This window comes from Monodelphis domestica, chromosome 3 (assembly GCF_027887165.1).
Source record: "Monodelphis domestica isolate mMonDom1 chromosome 3, mMonDom1.pri, whole genome shotgun sequence".
Classification (NCBI taxonomy): Eukaryota; Metazoa; Chordata; class Mammalia; order Didelphimorphia; family Didelphidae; genus Monodelphis; species Monodelphis domestica.
This window is the reverse complement of record NC_077229.1, coordinates 388,125,947-388,147,294: the sequence shown is the minus strand read 5'-3', so window position 1 is coordinate 388,147,294 and position 21,348 is coordinate 388,125,947. Positions and strand designations below refer to the sequence as shown.

The window sequence follows — 21,348 nt, the reverse complement described above, 5'->3', positions numbered from 1 at the left end:
GCAAGAGATATAAGGGGGAGTGGGATGAGGTAGAAGACTGCAAAAAGAGTAGATCTAAAGATGTGAAGACAACACAGGTCTCTGTTTTGGAGCTGACTAGATCGAGTGGGTCACAAGTAGCTGTTTGTGCTGGCTGACTCACCAATCAATAGCATGGCCCCAGGGCAATGTTTAAGTTTAACTCCCACTTTTAGACCTTGGATGACTGGAAGAATAGCTACTCTATTCATTACTAAAAATAGAGATGTCAGGAGGAAATGCTAGGTAGAAGGACCGACTAACTTTAAATGTCTTGAGGTTTAGCTATTACCAGAGCATCCATGTGGAAATGTATAGTTGAAAACTGGTGGTATAAAGCTATAACTTGGGAAATAAATGTGGTTTAGTTAAAAAGATTCCAAGAATCATCCACAGAGAAAATTAGGATAGAGGAAATGACTCACTCTTGACCTAGTCCAGAATATACAATGTTCAATACAAAACAAAATGGTAGTTTTAGGCAATTCCTAGTAGATTTGCTTGGATTCTGAAAATAGTTGTCATTACTATCACTTTCTTGAGCCCCACAAAGGAGGTTGTGGCCAGAACAAATAAATCTTAATGTCTCCTTTAAACCCAAAGTGTATGTTCCTCAAAATTGAAGGGAGTCAGGTATTAGGGGAAAGCTGATGTTGGCAATATTTTCATTTTCATGGCTATTATTTCATGTCTTTTGGAATTATTTTGGAATTGTTTATTTCCATATATAAAATGGAAAGAATGGTAGATTTGGGGGTCATAGTGCAGATATGTATTTTTTGTCAACTCTCAACCATTTTGATTTGTTTGGTTTTTTCCTAATCTAAAGGTCATTTTCTGCTGGAGAAAATAGAAGTAAACCAAGAATTGAATGACCTTGGGTAAGGTCATATGTTTCTGTGCTTAAATTTCCTCCTGGAAAATGAAAACTTTAGATTAACTGAACTCTGTGTAAGTTCTGTGTTCTTTTATGAAAGTTATTTCATTAAATAGTTCTGTTAATGCTATTTTCCCTTTTTGTAAAAAGATCACCATGTGATTATTCAGGTCTTTAGATACACATATTATAAATATTTCCTCCCCCCTCATATCTTAATGTTCCACAGTTCATTTTTCCCAGAAAACAAATCTCTGACTGCTAATGATTCCCAAGTCAAATTAGTTCTATTTAATTAGTGCTAACTAATTATTTAGTTTAGTTGATGTATTTTAAAATTACTGTGGTAATAATGTTCAAGTCATGTGAACGTATTTTTTTCTCCTATTATAATAGTATTATTTGGGGGCAGAAGTGAAACTGTACTTCCCTACTGAATGCTAAATAGTAAAGATTGGTATATGCTCTTACCTGGAAATATATCCCCAAAATTGATGGGTTCTGCCTCTGTTAGCTTGCTAGAGTGAGAAAATCTTGCTTTACATTCTAGTTTTATTCTTCTAGAGCAAGTGAGTTTGGAATTATTTTGTCAAACTCATAAAAGCTAATGATAGAGGGGGAGAAGAGTGGTGTATGACTGCCCTCTGTTTTGACAGATTAATTTACCAGCTTTGATTCCTGCTGCATTATCTGGTGACATTCTTGGTCTCCTTTATTTCTTTGGGGCTTTCTTTAGACTGCATTGCCATGACTATTATCTGTTTTATGACATGAGTGGAAACTTTTCCCATAGCGATAGTGAATGACGGAAGTATGTAATTAAGTGTTCTGATTAACAGATTACTGAAGGTTATAAAAATTTTGTTAAATACCATAGGAGAAAAGAGGCACAGTTCTCCAGAATGATTGGAAGCAAAATATCTGCCACACATTAAGAATAGATTTCTATAATGTAAAGTCTTTATTACTCTATATAGGTGTGCTTTTTAAATAGTGCAAAGAGAAGATATCGGACTGCTATGTTTAGTACATTTCATTCTACTGGTAATATTCCACTCTTTTCTTTCCTGCTCCGAGAAACAAGCATTCCCTGTGCAGAGGAAGGTGGATGAAACGTCCTTCTGTCCTCTAATATTTCCTTTTTCATCTTTCCTCCCCCTTATTCTCTATAAAAAAGCAAATCACTATGTAATATCATCTCATTCTCCATATATAAAGGGTTCCAACATGGTCATTGACTTGGAATCCCAAATCTAAGAATTAAAATGAACCTCAGAGACCATGTAACACAACCTGTACCTGAACAGAAATCTCCTTTACAGCATCCCAAAAAGACAGCTAGTGACTTCCAGAGACCATGCCAGGAAGAATCAATTCACTCAGCTTTGGAACTCCGACCCCAGGGCTAACCAGTCTTAACTTGTGAGTCAGTCAATGGAATCTCTCTGAGTTTAGCCAGTACTACAGCAGACCAGGCTTTACATCCCTTTCAGAGATCTGCCCTGGACCATCTTTCTGTCCGTTGTCACTGAACGTTCTCTCTTTTGTTGTTTGTTGTTTATGTCTGTTTATTTTTTAACTGAAATTTTTTTATTTAATTAATTAATTTAGAATATTTTTCCATGGTTACATAATTCATGTTCTTTTCCTACCCTCCTCCCACCCCCCTCTCCCCACCCCCCTTAGCCGACATGCAATTCCACTGGGTTTTACATGTTGAACATTCTCTTGCTTTGGACCCAATAATCCAGTCAGTAGTACCATTGCTTCTGGAAAGGATGTGCCAATTGGCTGCCCCATGGATCAACTCACCATCTTTGTGACTCCCCAAACCAAAACTCTCTTCTAAAGCTCTATTAAAATAGAAGGTCTTTGAGGGCAAAGACTGCATCATGTTTGTATTGGTATTCCCAGGGCTTAGCCCCATGTCTGGAATATAATAAGTACTAAATAAGTGCTTTTTCTCATTCATGCCTGAGGCATCCCATTCCATTTTTGAAACTTCCAATTATTTTCCTGACATTAAGTCTAAATATATGCTAAATGTATTTCAGAATCATAGGATCCATTTTATTTATGTCAAAGTAAAAGAATCTTGAAAAATAAGACTAAAGCAAAGAAAATTATTTATATTTAATTTACATTTTATATTTTACATATATATATACATATATATATATTTGGTTTGATGGGGAATAGACTTGTGATTTTATCAGTAGAAAGAATAAACAGTGCAGAAACTCCCTTTGGTGATTTGTAACCAGACACTGAGAAGTTTCGTGTCTTGTCCAGGGTCATACAGAGAACATGTGCTTGTGTGAGTCAAAACTTAAACTAGTCTCTTGACTTATAGTTCATCTTGTTGCTTTTTATGGAGTATATTGACTCGGAAATTTCATAATTAAATTAAAATATATTAGCATAAACCCAGAGAACTTTTGACTTTGAAAGTTCATATGAAATTTTTCTTAGTACTTTAATTGTAAGTGGCTGGAACTACTTTTTTTAACTGTTTTTATTTAGTCAATTTATAACATTATTCCTTGGTTACAAGAATCATAGTATATTTATCCCTCCCTCCCCATAGCCAATTCGCAATTCCACTGGGTATTACATGTGTCGTTGATCAGAACCTAATTCCATGTTGTTGGTGTTTGCATTAGGGTGATTGTTTAGAGTCTACATCCCCAATCATGTCCCCATCGACCCATGGGATCAGGCAGTTGTTTCTCTTCTGGATTTCTACTCCCACAGTTCTTCCTCTGAATGTGGATAGTGTTCTTTCTCATAGATCCCTCCAAGTTGTTCAGGATCACTGCATTGCCACTAATGGAGAAGTTCATTACATTCGATTGTACCACAGTGTATCAGTCTCTGTGTACAATGTTTTCCTGGTTCTGCTCCTCTCACTCTGCATCACTTCCTGGAGGTTGTTCCAGTCTCCATGGAATTCCTCCACTTTATTATTCCTTTGAGCACAATAGTATTCCATCACCAACATATATCATAATTTGTTCAGCCATTCCCCAATTGAAGGGCATCCCCTCATTTTCCAATTTTTGGCCACCACAAACAGTGCAGCCATGAATATTCTTGTACAAGTCTTTTTCCTTATTATTTCTTTGGGGTACCAACCCAGCAGTGCTATGGCTGGGTCAAAGCACAGACAGTCTTTTAGTGCCCTTTGGGAATATGGAACTACTTTTTAAATAGCTTATTGTAAATCTTTGATGTGGAAGGATTTGTCTTTTAGTGGTAAATCATTTCATCATTAAAAATAGAATCTGATTCCATCATAGGGGTCAGCATGAGCCAGAGTCATAAGGGGGAAGGAAAAAAGAATTTATTAAAAGCCTAGTTACCATGTACCAGGAACTTGGTTAAACACTTTACACAAATGTTATCCCTTTGATTCTCACAGTCATCCTAGTAGTATATGCTATTATATCAATATCCCTATTTTACAGTTGAGGAAACTGAGGTAAATAAAAAGGAAGCGACTTGCCTAGGGCCACATAGCTAGCAAGTGTCCGGGGCTGGTTTTGAAATCAGGTCTTCCTGACTTTCACCTAGCCATGCTTAAGATCTTCTAGTCAAATCCCTTCCTTCCTTTTACAGATGAAGAAGCTGAGTAACTTGTCTTTTTTTCTTTTTATAATAATTTCTTTTTAATTTTAGATTTAGTAAATAGGTTGCTATAAATTTATATCAGGAAAGAAAGTATGGAAACCTAGTTGTGGATTGAAGGGTTTTAAAAGTTAATCTTTGCTTCCATTCACCTTATTAGGTAATACTAGATGCCATGGTGCCTCAATATGCATTTTTATATGTAAATAAAATTCTTGATATTCATGGCATTAAGAAACTTACTAAAGCAACTCTAAGTAAGATAACAAAGAGATGGATAGCTTTCTTTTTAAACATGGAAAGAGCTTAAAGAACTATAAAATTAAAAGATTAGTTTTAATCTTTTAATACTCTTCTGGTCTATTATTAAGTCCAATACCCACATTTTACAGATGAAGAAACTGAGACCCTAAAAGTTAACTGACTTTCCCAAAGTCACAATTTGACTATACTACTAAAAACCAGAAATTGATATTCCTGGAGGACAGGTCTAACCATATTATTCCCTGGTAGTGGCTCCTTATTGCCTCCAGGAGCAAATACAAACATCTATTTTGTCATGACACAGCTCCAGCCTCCCTTTCTTTGATGCACTTTCTCTCCTATCCCAGCCAAACCAGTCTACTTTTTGCCACTCATAGGTGATGTTCTCTTGTCTCCACTGTTCATCTTAGTTGGGATGCACTCTCATCTCCCCTTCACCTCACAGAATTCCCCACTTCCTTCCCAGGTTAGCTCAAGTGCTTTCTAAGCCTCTCATGAGTCTCCTTGTTGCTAATGTTCTCACTCTGGAAATGACTGTGTGGGTTTTTTTTTGTTTTTTTATTTAGTTTATTTTTCTATGTTCATGACATTTTCCCTCCACACTGTCTCCAAAGCCACCCCTCTCCCCCAAGTAATTTCCTTTAGTTTTTTAGTTTTATTTTTGTCTTTTCATCTCAAAGGGCCTGGTATATACTACTTGTTTAATAAATGAATGAATGAAAGCTTAAAGCACAGCATCATCTATAATGAAAACCCTTGGAGTGCCTAGAAGAAGCTTTTCAGTGTTTATTAGTCACCATGTCTGCATGGCATTTTGCTAGGCACTTCAGATACAAACATGAACTAAAATACATCCCTGACCCTCAACATCATTTCATGATGAGAGAGGACACAGATACAAATGGAGAGATTGTAAATGTTCCCAAAATAACTTGATTCTAAGACTAACAACTAGTTATGCTATTGAAGAAACTGGCCACCTTTCTCTTTTCAACTCCCATAACTTGAGTTATCAATTAATAGCTGGTGTTGATATGGTAATATTAAACACCACAGACTGGGAGAGAATATATAATAACATGTATAGTCAAATACCTGGGGAAAATAGTGCTAGATTCTTACATTTTCTGATTGGTTCTCACGAAAACTAGCATGTTCAACTGTTCAACTGAAGGAAGATCCAACATGATGTCCATGAAAATTTTGCCACAAAATTGTATTTTTCATGACTATCTTACCCTCACTTAGGACTCATTATTTGAAGTCTAACAATGACCATTTGAGTTGATTATTTCTGACAGTGAGAACTTTTAGGTAGACTATATTCCTGCACTGATCATTTTTGTGGTTTATGGTGGGTTTTTTTCCCTTCAAATTTACTTTATTTTTTATTTGAAAATTTTTATTTAATTAATTGATTTAGAGTATTTTTCCATGGTTACATGATTTATGTTCTTTCTCTCCCCTCTTCCCAACCCCCCCTCCCTGAGCCAACGAGCAGTTCCACTGGGTTTTACATGTGTCGTTGATCAAGACCTATTTTATGGTGATGTTTTTTGAGTTGCTAGATAATTAAAAAAAAAAAACCAGGACATAATCCACATGTAAAATGCCAGATTGCTAGTCTGAGAAAGATATCATGGTACTAGCCAAAGTGCTACTTGAACAAAAGATTCCTAGTTAGCCAGAATTCTGTATTCCAAAAAAGAGAGTACCTACCCCTACTTCATCACCTTTCCAAATGTTCTACAGACCTTCTGACTTGTAGGGAAGGGGAGTCAAGGAAGAGCAGTGCTGGGCACCTCCACCGAGGTTCTGTGAAAACTGCCCTGTCCTTTAGCCTTCTTGGGCTTCATTAGAAGCATCCTTTTCAGTTTGTCGCTGCTTTGAGGAATATTCTATTGAGCCCTCATTCTCTATACAACCCCGCCTATGTCACACTCTGTTCTCTCTTCTCTTCCTCCTCCTCCTCCTGTCCTCTCTGCTGTCTCTAACCTCTCACCAGGGTCTGAGGAGGAGAACTAAATTAGGTAAAAGGCAGCTGGAAGTGGGGGGATCCTCTGATATTCCTGTTCTGTCATAGCTTGATGGCTTAACTGATTTTTATACAATGCAATAAATATTTCTGACACTGAAAAAAATTATTTTTAATTTCTTTTCCACTTGTAATCAAATTATAAGGTTTTTGAAGCCTGAAACTATTTCTTATTCATCTGAGGTTAAAGAAAAGATCATTATAACTGAGGGAAACAGGAAAAGCCTCATGAAGAAGAGGGAGGATAGTGAAGATTTCAACAAGCAAAAGTGAAAAAAAAGTCATTCTAGGTAAAAGTAGTAAATAAAAAGACTTAGATTCCAAACATGGGGAACCAGAAAAATATGATTTTGCATAAACCAAGAGACTTACTATATAAAAAAGAGAGTTGGTTGTTTCAAATGCTAAAGAAGTCAGGGAGAATTTAGAAATAAGACAATACTATTAGGTTTTTCAATAATGAAGTGATTGATAATCTTGAGATGTCAAATCCAGTGAAAGACAGAAGATATGTTGTATGGCTTAAGAATCTAATTGATGGTATAAAAGTAGAGGCAGTGAAATTTAAACCCTTACCTTCCATCTTACAATTACAACTGTGTATTGGTTTCCAAGAGCAGTAAGGGCTCTAAGAAAGAGATTAAGTGACTTGCCCAGGGTCACATAGCTAGGAAGTGTCTGAGGCCAGATTTGGACCCAGTACCTCCCATTTCTGAGTCTGGTTCTTTATCCACTCAGTCACTCAGCTGCCCTCTAGACTATTTTTTCCATACATTTGGTATTGAAAGGCCATTTTGGATTGTAATGGTAGCCAGATAGGATAGAAGGGATTTGTTTTTCTTTTTTAAAACTAGTTATAGCTGAGCATGTTTATAAGCAGCTGGAAAAGGAAGAGGAGAGGAAGATATGAAAATGTATGACATAGAAGAAACATTCTTCCAGTCTTCCATGCTTGTAACATAAATGTATCATCCTTGACTCCTCATTCTCTCATCTATTTCAGCAATAATGAATATAGGGGATTAGGAAATCAGAAGGATGGGAGGTAGGCTGAACAGGAACTTTGACAGTTGAAGAAAGGAATTAAGTAAGAATTTTTAGTTAAGTGGAGGAGCTTAAGAAAATGGCTCCAAATTTCTCATTGGAATGTCTTAAGAGAGAATGAGAGCACTGGTTGAGAAGTCTCCACATATTCCTTGACTGTTTTTCTAAGCATCCCCTTCTCCGGTGCTCATGGTTGTTTGGCTCCCTGGTTGCTTGAGAAGTTTAATCTTTTAAAGAACTCCCTTAAGTTCAAGATGCCTCAGTAGCCAAGTCAAAAACCACAGGGCTTCTCTGAGCCTAGATAAACTTTATATTCTAAATCTTCTTGATAGTCTGATTCTCTTAACTTTCTTCCTCAAAAAAAAAAAAAGTATCCATTTCTTAATGGTGGCAGTTGGTTTCCAGTTTTTGATATATCTCTTTTTTTTCCACCCTAGACTTTTGGTAATGTCCCATAAAGACAACAGGATCCATTCCACTGGTTTTTCTTCTTCCCTGTTCTTCTACTTAGTGCCTTGTTGACCTGCCACTAAATGATGACCTGGTATTTTCCCTTGAAGCTGACTTGATTTTCTTTGTTTTGGTTTTGGTTTTTGAAGCAAAGAGATTAATCTCTTAAGATTCTGTGTTGTCTCTTCCAAAGGAACCAAGTTCATCTTTTCTGGGTTTGTTTGTTTTGGAAATTGAACCTCCAGGGAGAGAGGAACTACTGATTTCTGAAACCATTTGGATTTTGTTTTTGTTTTTGTTTTTCTTTCCTTAAATCAATTCATTTCTCAGCCTCCCAGTTCTCTAGAGTGATGGTGTCATTTACAAAACCTAAAACAACACTGTTTGCAATCATTCTTGTTTACTAATGGTTTCTGAGTATTTTTTACACATTTCAAAATATACGGGGGCAAGTAATTTGTATATGTTTCAATCCCTTAAAATGGTTTCAGGAGGAAAGAGAAAATAAGCATTTATATAGCACCCATGAACTATTCATTGGGTTAATTGTTATATAAATAATAAAATATCATGTCATTTGTTCTGTAAAAAATAGACTCGAATACAGGACTACAATCCCCATGAGCCTTTGCTCCACTTCCCCAGAATGCCTTGTAATCTCACCTGGGCCAAGATCAAGAAGGTATTTAAGCTGATTCAAAGGCTTTTGAGTCACTCTTGGCTCTTTTTGGACTTCCATTTTGGAGCAGGCGGTCTCTTGTGTGATGTGAGGTTATTTTGTCTAGGCCTCTGGCCTAGGCACATGTTTCTTACTTGTATATTCTTTAATCTTTAACCTTTAATAAACCTCTAAAAAAAAATAATACTCCTTGCAGAGAGAAACTAATTTCTACCTGCCTCAGCCTCCCATATTCCCTAAAATTTAATCTTTACAGTTCCTCACAACTACCTTGAGTGACAAATGCTATTATTTCCCTCATTTTGGCAGTAGAGAAAACTGAGGCAAACAGAAGATAAAGTAACTTGCTCAGGGTCACAAAGCTAGCAAGCATCTGAAGTCACATTTGAACTTCGATCTTCCAGTGCTCTATCTCTGTGCCACTATTTGCCTCTATCAGAGACAATCAAAACTAATTATACGAATTAAGATATCTGGAAAATTATTCTGCCACCCCCCTCCTTTTTTTAACCCTTAACTTCCATCTTAGAATCAATATGGTGTTATGGTTCAAAGGCAGGAGAGTGGTAAGGGTTAGGTTAAGTGATTTGCCCAGGTTCACACAGAAATATCTGAGACTTGATTTGATCCAAATCTCTAGGCCTGACTCTCTATCCCGAGAGCCACCTAGGTACCCCCAGTAAACTTTTGATCCAGGACCAATCATTGAATTTCATTGATCTACAGTTTCTTTATCTGTCCCATGAGGGTTGAAATAGATCACTAGATGAAATTCTTTGCAACTCTTTCTTTAGAAAAAAGTGCCTATCAGGTATATTTTATCATAATCATTGTTATACAGTTTATAATATTAAAATATTTTAGTGGCATATTTAAGAGTCTTGTGACTCTTAAATATCATATAATAATAATGTCATTTAATAATAGAATACCAAAATTAGAATAAACTTCAGAGTCCATTTATTCTATCTAGTTATCCCCAAATTTTACAGATGAAGAAATTGAGGTATAGAGGGACTAATTTTCTTTATACCCTTACCTTCCATACTGTGTATTGTCTCCACAACAGAAGAGTGGTAAGGGCTAGGGAATTGGCATGAAGTGACTTGCCCAGGGTCACATAACTAAGAAATATCTGAGGCCAGATTTGAAGCTAGAGCTTCTCTGGGCCTGCAGAGGGCCTAATTTGATTGAGATCACATAGCTTAAAATGGTGGCAAAGCCCAGATTTGTACAAATTCTTCTGGATCCCAGTCCAAAGCTCTTTTCATTGCTTCCATGCACTTGTTTTTAAATTCTGAATAATATGGTTTTTAAGTTCTTTTTATTTTTTTAATCCCAGACATCTTAAAACATCTCCTGAAAATAATTGCTTTTTTTTTTTAGTTCATAGTTCAGTTTTCCTTTCACTAGACTAGAACTTGGCAAATACAAAGTCACCAAGTTTTTCACCCATAGTATGAAGCATTTTACCCACCTTTTAGGTTGATCTCTGATTGATAAAAGCATGGTCATTTGCCTCCACAAGTATTGGCTACTTTAGTATAATGGATTTTTGTGACTTATAATAAGTCTTTAAGGCATACCAAGATGGTGTTCTGGGCAATTGTATGTCCCCTCCCTGACCCTGAAGCAAATGGGATTTTGTTAATATTCAGAGAATTAATTGCTATCCCCAAAAGAAACAGGAGCTACTAAGTCATGATGCTGTCCAGGATTGGGGATGGGAATTATTTTTGTAAAAATAGGCTTATGAAAGTGGGCTTGAAGTTGGTAATAGGAAACTGTGCCTTTAAAAGAACATGTATGTGTCTGATTAGCTGTTGTGATTGAGCTTATAAAATTCAAAGCAAAAGGGTTACTATTAAAATAATTCTATTATGCTAATTCAGTTCATGTTTACAATCATAAATTATATTATTCTCCTGACCTGTTGCTGTGACAAAATAATGGAACTTGTGCTCATATCAGCCATTACTAGTTCAAGTGCATCATGTGGTCAGTGTTGTTTCTGGTCAATCCTATTGGACTCTCTGTGACCCCATTGGGTGCCTTTTTCTTGGCAAAAATATTTTTGTGGGCTTTCCATTTCCTTCTCCAGCTCATTTTACTGTTGAGGAAATTGAAGAAGACAAGGTTAAGTATGACTTACCCAGAGTCATACACAGAAAATTAGTGTCTGAGACCAGATTTGAACCCAGGACCACCCGTCTCTAGGCCTGGCTCTCAATCCACTGAGCCACTCAGCTGCCCCCCTGATGTCCTTATTCTGAAACAAATTTATATTTAATAAGGTAGCATAAGGCTTCACCCTCTAGTTCATCACTAATAATAGTGATGGTGGTGAAAGCCATGAAGAACTTACATTTTTATGGCATTTTATAGTGAACAAAAGTACTGATTCGATCTCCCTGACAACTTCTTTGTCAGATAGTTGAGGTAAATACTACTTTTTCTATTTTGTAACTGAGTAAACCAGCATTTGGTCAAGTTAAAAATAACAAGATCACAGGATAGACATACTAGAGCATGGCAAAAAACTAGGCCTGTCTGACAGTGAGCCCACGTAGTAGCATATTTCAAAAGTATCAGTGATTCCAATAACTGAGGACAAGTCTGTGAGGCTGATAGCTAAGAAAGAAACCGTGGTTTTAAAGAATCATTTTACTGGACTGTAGTAAAAGAGCTAACTATTAAAGGAAGGGAGAGTGGACAGTTTTGTGAAGCTTTATGGTTTAAAATAAACCAACAAAATGAAAGGTTTGGAATAGAGCCATAGAGTAAGACACAGAAGATAAAACCTCAGTTTTGTATTTACAGTTGTATAGGAGATGAATTTAGATATCGAATTTGTTTATAATAGACTCTGTATCCTGATGCTTAAATTAACTGAAGCTTCATTGTTGGAGCTCCATCTTCATCATTTCATTCAAAGAAGGAGGAGGAGTAATAAAGAGCTGTTTGTTTATATGTTCAATTTTTTTCTTTTGGTAAACAATTGGTACTTTCACAAAGGGTAAGGGAAGAGATCTATTCTTACCACAGTTCTTAGTTTTTATATTTATCATTTTAAATAGGTCTTTTATGTGTAATAGCTCTCTAAGTACTACATTTCAAAATTATTCATTATTATGAAAATTGGTTATGCAAATTATATATTATATGTATTTATATATATATTATGTATGTATGCATACATAATATATAAATATATACATTCTATAAACTATATAAATAAATATATTAAATTTCCATTTTTATACCTAAGTGGAATTCCTTACATTTTCCCTGCCATTTAATGCTTCAGTTAGGTCTATTATATTGTGAAAATTATATTTGTAGACATGCTAATATTTAATATTTCTCTATCAGCTATTTATAATACTTTCAAGAGACTTATGAATTCCAGTTTCTATTTTGTCACTTCCTTATTCTGTGACAACAGACAAGTCATCTTGTAAATTTGTAAAATGAGAATGATATACATTTTCCCCTCAACTACTTCCATTTGTTTTCTTTGAGGAAAGTGCTTTATAAGAATGCACCTCCCTCCACTTGGCAGAGGTGGGGGATTCTGGATGTGTAATACTGTGGATAAATACTTGTCTTCCTTGGTTGATATGTGGGCTAGATTTGCTACATTGCTTTTTCTTTTTTAAAAAAAAACAACTATACAGAAGGGCTTTGTGGATGGAGGTTAGTATACTGAAAAAAAATGAAGATTAAAAATGGGTTATCACTTCTATAAAATAAAAACAAACACATTTTTAAAAAGAAAATTTATATCAGTTAGTGGGCATTATTAAATTATTATGTGCCAGAAACTGTTAAGCCTTGGTTTTACAAAGAACAACAAAATAAAACAAACAATAAAAACCTCCTATGGAGTTTAAAAATTTTTTTACCATTATTTTATCATCAAATCTCATTTTTTAATACTATGGGTTTTTTTAGTTGTTTTTTTTTATTAAATTTAGAATATTACTCCTTGGTTACAAGAATCATATTCTTTCCCTCCCTCCCCTCCCCCCACCCCTTCAGGAGCCAATGGCAATTTCACTGGGTGGAGTTTAAATTTTAACAGAGGAGACAACATGTAAATAACTAGGTATATATAACATAGGGTAGATAGAAAGTAGCCCAAAAAGGAAAGAAATAGCATCTAGGGAAAGCTGGAAAGATCACTAGACAAGTTGTGGCATAGGATTATGATGAAATACTATTATGGGCAAAATTTATAATTTTTAAAAACTATGGAAAGAACTACATGAAATTATGAAGAGCAAAATAAGTAGAACCATGAGAACATTTTACATAGTAATGGAAATATTTTTTAAATTTCAATTTTTTAAAAAAATATTCCATGTTTACATGATTCATTTTCTTTCCCTCCCCCCTCCCAGAGGCAACAAGCAATTCCACTGGGTTATACAAATACTTGATACCTATTTCCATATGATTCATTTTTTCAAAAGAGTAATCCTTTCAGAAATGGTATTTGAAGAATAACTTGGTATGTCCAACTTGAGAGATAATTAACAAACAGAAGCAAGCAATATATATATATATATATATATATATATATATTAGTTCAAATCTTTTTTTTTTTAGATTTTTGGAAATTTTTATTTAATTAGTTAATTTAGCATGTTTTTTCCATGGTTATGAGATTTAGGTTCTTTCTCTTTCCTCCTCCCACCCCCGTCCCGTAGCCAACGAGCACTTCCACTGGGTTTTACATGTGTCATTGATCAAGACCTATTTCTATATTATTGATATTAAGCAAAAAATATTTTTGTGTATACCTATATCTTTTTTGTCAAATGATGCCTCGGCTAGTGCTGGAGGGGGAGGGAAAAAAAGGAGGGGAGGGGAGATACCTGGGAACTTTTAATGTCACAAGCAAAATTCATTTTTTTTTAAAGAAAGAGAAGATAGAATTTGAGCAGAAACTTAAAGGAAAACAAGTGAGAGTGCCAAGTATTTTAAACATAGAGGACAGCCCGGAAAAGGATCCACAAGAGATAGGAAGTGGAGTGTCCTGTTTAAGGACTAGCAATGAGTCTGGGGAACTAGATAGAAGGGAATGTAAGAAAATTGCGAAGGTAAAAAGGTACCATGTTATAAAGAATTTTAAATGACAGTATTTTTATTTCAACCATCAGATATTAAGAAGCTCTTGGAGCTCATTGAATAAGGACATCTATGCTTTAGAAAAATCATATTAGCAACTGAATAGAGCATAAATTTATAGTAGAGACATAGAGAACTCCAATGAGTCAACTAAAAAATTAGTTGAAACAATGAATAACTTAAGTAAAGCAGCAAAATATAAACTCCTGCTACACAGATCATAAGCTTTTCTCTACATATTACCAATAAAATCCAGCAGAAAGAGATAAAAATACATTCTATTCAAAATATAAAATTTTATACAGAAATATATAACATATTTGTCTACCTACTAATACATGTACATGAATAATGAGTATAGAATATTCCTTAGAGAAATAAAGTCAGAACTATACATTATTGATTGTGAAATTAAATATGACAACATGAAGTAAACATTTACTTTATTAAGTAATGAGTAAATATGACTATAAAATAAAAATGACAATGATGCTTAGTTTAATTGGTATGGAAAATAATAATTATCAAATGATTACTTTATAGAGCTAGAAAAAATAATAACTAAATTCATTGGGAGGGAAATAAATACTCAAGATGCTAAAGGGAAATTTTTTCTTTAATAGGATGAAGGAAGCCAAGCAATATCAGAGGCAAACAGGATGTGACTTTAGTGTCACAAGTATACAAGGAGTGATTTAAGTCACTTACACTGGGTCACACATCTAATATCCAAAGCCATATGCCACAATAAAGGGATATACATGGCCTAGCTATAAAAGATCATAGAAAAATTTACTTGCAGTGCTAGGTAGGGGAAGAATTTACAATGAGAGAAAGAATTAGAATAAGAGAAAGTAAAATGAACATTTTCGTTTATATGAAATTAAAAAGCTTTTGCACCAAATTAGTGCAGTTAAAATGAGAAGAAAAACAATTTTTGCAATAAGTTTTCTTTAAAAGATCTGCTATCCAATATATGTAAGGATTGTACCAAATAGATTAATAGCCAAGGGGTAGGAATGAGATGTTTTTAAAGATTCAGGCTATCAATCAATAGCCATATTTTTAAATGCTCCAAATCATTAAAAATTGCAGAAATGCACATTAAAACCACTCTGAAATTCTGGTTCACATCAGATTGTCAAAGATGACCAAAAAAAATTATAATTGCTAGAAACACTATAGGAAGATAGGCACAATAATGCACTCATAGAGGGTCTCTCAACTGATATAGTAATTCTGTGAAACAATTTGGAACTACATCCAAAAAGTCACTAAACTATTCTTTTCCCTGACTACTTTGTTAAACTTATTACATACCTTTTTAGTTTAGTTTTTTTTAAACCTTTACCTTCTATCTTGGAATCAATACTGTGTATTGGTTCCAAGGCAAAAGAGTGGTAAAGGCTAGGCAATGGGGGTTACATGACTTGCCCAAGGTCACATAGCTGAGAAGTGTCTGAAGCCAGATTTGAAACTGGGACCTCCTGTCTCTACCCCTTGCTCTCAATCCACTGAGCCACCTACCTTCCCCCTTACATACTTGTTTCTTTCTTTATTTTTTTGACTGGAAAATTTTTTATTTAATTAATTTAGAATATTTTTCCATGGTTATGTGATTAATGTTCCCTCCTTTTCCTCCCCGCCCTCTGTAGCCAACGAGCAATTCCACTGGGTTTTACATGTGTCATCTTACATATTTAAAAAAAAACAAGTTGTACAAAATGAATTTCACATATAATACTCTTTTCCTATTCTACTTAGAAAATTTTCTCTGTTCATGAATTTTTAAAGGTTATTGCATTAACCCAAGTGAAAGTAATTATTATTCCCAATAATAATTTTCAATAACAATTCAAATTATTTCCATTGTTAATAATCACCCCAGCATAATACTGAATTTTTTAAAAGACAGCATTTAACATTATAATTGTAAATAGTGAAGGAAGTATGGCAGAAAAAATGAGAAAGGAATGTGGTATAATAATAATTTTTCTTCATAATAAACACTTATAAGTTTGAATCACCTCGTCATCTATAATCTCATTTGACGCTCACAAAAAACCCACAGTTAAATGAATATAAACTCTATCATTCCCCTCATTTGAGAGAGAAGAATACTGGGACACAGTTATGAAGGAACTTGTCCATGCTTCTATAACTGGTGAAAGAATAAGAATAGAAATGGGTCTTCTGTCCCCTTGCATTTCCATAGAAAAGACAGAGATACGGATTCAACAGGTAAACAGTCTTCAAACACTGGATGTATCTCAGTATTTTATTAAGTAACATTTGTCCAGAGAGTATAGGTATAGTGACTAGAACATTGCACTTGTAGTTAGGAAGACCCAAATTCAAATTCTGCCCCAGTTACTCACTAGCTATGAGACCCTATGTAAATTGCTTAACCATATATGTAAAATAGGAATAACACCTCCTTACAGGGTTGTGAGGATTAAATGAGATAAGACATGTAAAACGTTTTGTAAAACTTATTTTTATTTACTAGTTTTTAATATTATTATAGTTATTAAATTATTCCATTTGTAGATGAAAAGACAAGATTAGGTTGACCTTTTCTTATCTTGACACAGCTCAACCTGAACCATTACTAGTCAATCAGGCTGATCTGATCATCCATAGTTTCTGATTTACTGAGTCTTTCTTTTACCCTCTTAGATTGGATTATTAACCTTCACATTCACTCCAGTGTTGGCTCACCAGCCCCCCACCCCCCAGAATTCCTTTAGCCTTTGACTAACTTGAAGTGATACCATATTTCATAGATTGATTGGTCTCTAGGGACAGGATTATAAAATGTCTTACCCCTGGTATTTATCTCTCTCTGACAACTTGATTAGATGGTAGACTTTGTCTTTCTTTGGAGTTCAGTGTGTTAGAGTGGGAAGAGGGCCATGGCCCACCAAATCAAGGCCTTTGTGTCATTTCCCTCAGTTTTTGTATTATTATTTTAAATTTTTTTCCAGAATGTTTTATTTAATTTAGCATATTTTTCCATGGTTACATGATTCATGTTCTTTCCCTCCTCTCTTTCCCTCTCCACACCCCTTGTAGCCAATGCGCAATTCCACTGGGTTTTACATGTGTCATCGATCAATACCTAGTTCCATATTATTAATATTTGCACTAGGGCGATCATTTAGAGTCTATATCCCCAATAATATTCCCATCAACCCATGTGATCAAGCAGTTGTTTTTCTTCTGTGTTTCTACTCCCACGGTTCTTCCTCATGATGTGGATAGTGTTCTTTCTCGTAAGTCCCCCAGGATTGTCCTGGATCATTGCAAGAAGTCCATTACATTCGATTGTGCCACAATGTATCAATCTCTGTGAACAATGTTCTCCTGGTTCTGCTCCTCTCACTCTGCATCAATTCCTGGAGATCATTCCAGTTCACATATTTCCCTCAGTTTGTAACAAGACAATTAAAATATATTTGCATATTTTCATTGGTTTTGAATTAAATAAAATGATTAAAAAAAGTTTATATTATCAAAAGAGAACTCAAATTAATGACCACTTTTTCCTTTTGGGAGACAGAAGACAATCTCTGTTTTAAATCCTCTTGGAATATGTTATATGCGTAAATTGATATTAATTTGAAAGGGCAAACTTTTGTCATTGCCAAATTGGAGTTGTCACAGTAGTAGTAGTTTTTTCCTTGCAATGGGGAAAATCAGAAAGTGGAGTTGTCCCCAACTATGGGGATTTTCCCCTTCATTTTCCCTCATGTACAAAAGTCTGACTATTTTCTATGCCTCGTTTCTCGCAGTTTATCCCTAACCTATTTGAAGCCATTGTAGAATGGTTTCACCAAGGCTGATTCCAAGAGCAAGCTAGATGATAAACTGTATAGAATTTGGAAGGTGAAGCGTCAGCTTCCAGAGAAGGCTGGGATTCTCCAATACCTCATTATTAGAATAGCCCTTTGAGGGGTTTTATTACAGTATAAAAGAAATGAAGTTTCTGTAACCAAAGAAAATATTTTAATAGTTTATCCCTAGAGAAACTATTGATATTTCTAGCCCAAATAGAGAGAATAGCCTCTAAAGGGTTAGGAGAAACTTGTGTTTGATTACTCAAAACTCATGATATCAGAAAAATATATAAACCCAAACCCTAGCCCCCCAACCCCAGTTTTTAGGATCTTAAATTTGAGTATGAACTCAGAATACAATTTATTTTCTCCCTACTCCCATTTACCCTGCTTTCACCATTCCATGCTGTAAATTAGAGTTGTCAAGAACATTACCACAATACTTCCTTTTCTTTTTTAAATTTATTTATTTATTTTTTAAACACTTACCTTCCTTCTTAGAATCAATACTATGTATTGGTTCCAAGGCAGAAGAGTGGTAAGAGCTGGGCAATGGGGGTCAAATGACTTGCCCAGGGTCACACAGCTGGGAAGTATCTGAGGTCAGATTTGAACCTAGGACCTCCCATCTTTTAGTCCTGGCTCTCAATCCACTGAGCTACCCAGCTGCCCCCACCACAATACTTCTGAATGCAATCTGAACCAGATTAAGATGTAATGGGGAAATACTGTATTTAACAAAATAAAATACAATAAAACAAAGATAATATTACATTTTAAAACTGTCAGTATTTGGCCTAAAGGGATCCTTATATATGATTTAATGGCTTCTGTTTCTGTTAGATTTTGACACCATTGTCTTAAATGATTGGTAGGTAATTGAATATTCCTTTCTATATCATACTTAGGCTAATTGCTCTGCTTTTTAGGGCTTTACTCTGGTTGAGAAATCTCCTGTTGCTACTAATGGCTGTTAAACTAGACATATTTAGACATCAAAAATTACCTCTGGTATATGACATTTATATATGTACAACAATAAAATGGAAATAAAATCTCTAACACTCTCTCTCTCTCTCTCTCTCTCTCTCTCTCTCTCTCTCTCTCTCTCTCTCTCTCTCTCTCTCTCTCTCTCTCTCTCTCTCTCTCTTCCCCCCCCCCCCTCTCTCTCCCCTCTCTCTTTCTCTCTTCCTTTCTCCCACAGGGCCGAATCTGTAGAAAAGCTGGCAAATCAAAAAAATCCTTCAGTCGCAAGGAAGCGGAAGCAACATTTAAGAGTTTGGTGAAGACTCATGAAAAGTATGGTTGGGTCACCCCTCCGGTCTCTGATGGCTGATGTTTGAAACCCTTGCATTAGACGCTTAAAAACAAAACAAAACAAAACACACAAATACTATGACATCTCCTCAGTGCTGTACATCCACTCATCCTTTTCTACGTCAGCTTCTGTTAGATACTGTACCATGAATGTCAAGGAGACATTTAAGTTATTTATGAACAGATGTGTTTACAGGAAGAGAAAAAGGGAGGGAGAGAGTTGGGTAGAAAAACTACTGTTTAGGATTATGTTTCAATAATAAATGGTCATCTTGAAGTCGCTGTAGAGTGAATGTTGAGACGCTATCATTTCCTTTCATTCCCCTTCCTTCCATCGAGTCCACATTGTCTTCACCTTCTTGCCATGACAGCTGCACCAAAGAGCAGGGATGGAAAAATCTGTCCATTTCTGCTCAGTCCATTTCAATGTAAATGAAGCTGTTCATCTTTACTAGAAAAGCAGTGCATTGCAGGTACATGTTTGCTGTGCTCTTTATCTTCATTTTGTTTTCTAGCAAATCAACGTAACTTGAAGATTTGTCTTTATGTGAAGCTATGATCTGCTGTGACTAAATTTAGACCTCATTTGTGATCTTTATGACCTTTTGCCTCATAAGAAAAAATAAAAATTCTGACATTGCCAGGTCCTTGTGGAATAGGATCATCTGTGAGGTGAACTTGCCCATTTGGTCAAAATGTGCTCTCTATGCTGATTTTGTGGTATGCTGTTGTTCACAAACCAACTGAGGCCATTAGAGAGAAAGACTGATGATAACTTATGATAAAAACTGCAGCCTGTGCTTCAGGATGGGATTCAAAGTCATTAAATGAGAGTAGAATCAGAATAGGGTTGTTTTGTTCTTTTACTGGTATGTTGCAGTATTGCTATGACAGCAGATTTGTTTGTTTGCCTGTCAGCTTTCAACCGGCAATCCATACACGAAAAAGTATGTCAATTTACATTCACAAAACTTAATATGATATTTTAAATCATGTGCCAGTGGATGTGAAAGTCAGAGCTTCAAAAAAGTAAAAATAAGTGAATTGTAAGACGATTTGCATGGCTGGATTTTTTTTTTAACTGAATAGTCATTGTATGTACTTTGATCCCAATATGTGAGAGAACCCACTGCTGTATATAAATGTCCTGTTATTTAATCTTTGGGATTTCATTTTTCTCTTCTGTTAAGTTACATAGAACTTTCTTCAAAAAAAAAAAACTCCAAGAAAGCAAGAAATAATGTTTATAGTGATCTGTGCAAAGAGGTTTAAAATGGTGATTTCAAATGGAAAATATTATTGGACTCATTTTAAATAAAATCACCCATACCTGTTACACTGTTTCAAGAATTCAATCATTTGGGGATATTCTTCTTTTTAAAGTATTTATCCTATTAGAATTTTTTATTCATAATACCAGAAAAACTGAGTGATGGTAACAGGCAGTCCTATCAAAAACACATTGCTAGACTGATCCCAGCTGACGCATTTAAGGCAGTGCTCTTGATCAGATTCACCAAGCAGTTGCCCATTGCATTTTTATCATGAGTTGGAAGGTTGGGGGTAGGGAATCCTCTTTAGTAATTATTTATAATGCTTCAGGCATTTTTAGCCGCTGAGGAGCTCATTTATTTGGGCTAAGGATTTTAAAGTTCATAGGGACAGTGCTGCAAAGAACAGATGGTTATGAGCTATCCAGTGTGATTCAGTGACAAAATTCAAAATTCAGTCTTTGCTTTCAGGTGGTCACATGTTTGCTGCTGCTGTTTTTGCTTTTTAAAAACTCTTTTTTTTAAAAACTTTTTTAAAACTTTTAAAAAACTTTTTCTCATTAAAAAGAATTTGCCATCTTCTTTCATCAAGCCAAAGTGACCATCCCAAGTGCTGTCAAAATTCCTGACCATTCAGTTTCCAGAGAGATAAGAAATTTGCCCTGTTCAGTTCTCTGCTCAAAAGCACTTGCTTCGTATAAAATAAGTATGAAATTATATTGTGATAAAATTTAAAGGAAGTCACATTTGATCCTCTACAGCAAAATTCTATTTGAAAAGTACAACTTTAGGAG

The 21,348-nt window shown here is 35.1% G+C and overlaps 1 protein-coding gene across 1 annotated transcript in view; it reads left to right on the top strand.

Annotated features, from left to right (window-relative positions):
• Positions 1-20,619, top strand: part of UBE2QL1 (ubiquitin conjugating enzyme E2 Q family like 1) — a 62,301-nt gene extending 41,682 nt beyond the window's left edge. Inside the window, exon 2 of the mRNA XM_007486798.3 lies at positions 19,171-20,619. Within this exon, the coding sequence (XP_007486860.2) occupies positions 19,171-19,302 (132 nt within the window). The 3' untranslated portion in view covers positions 19,303-20,619. The remainder of the gene's footprint in view (positions 1-19,170) is intronic.
• The last annotated feature ends 729 nt before the right edge of the window (positions 20,620-21,348 follow it).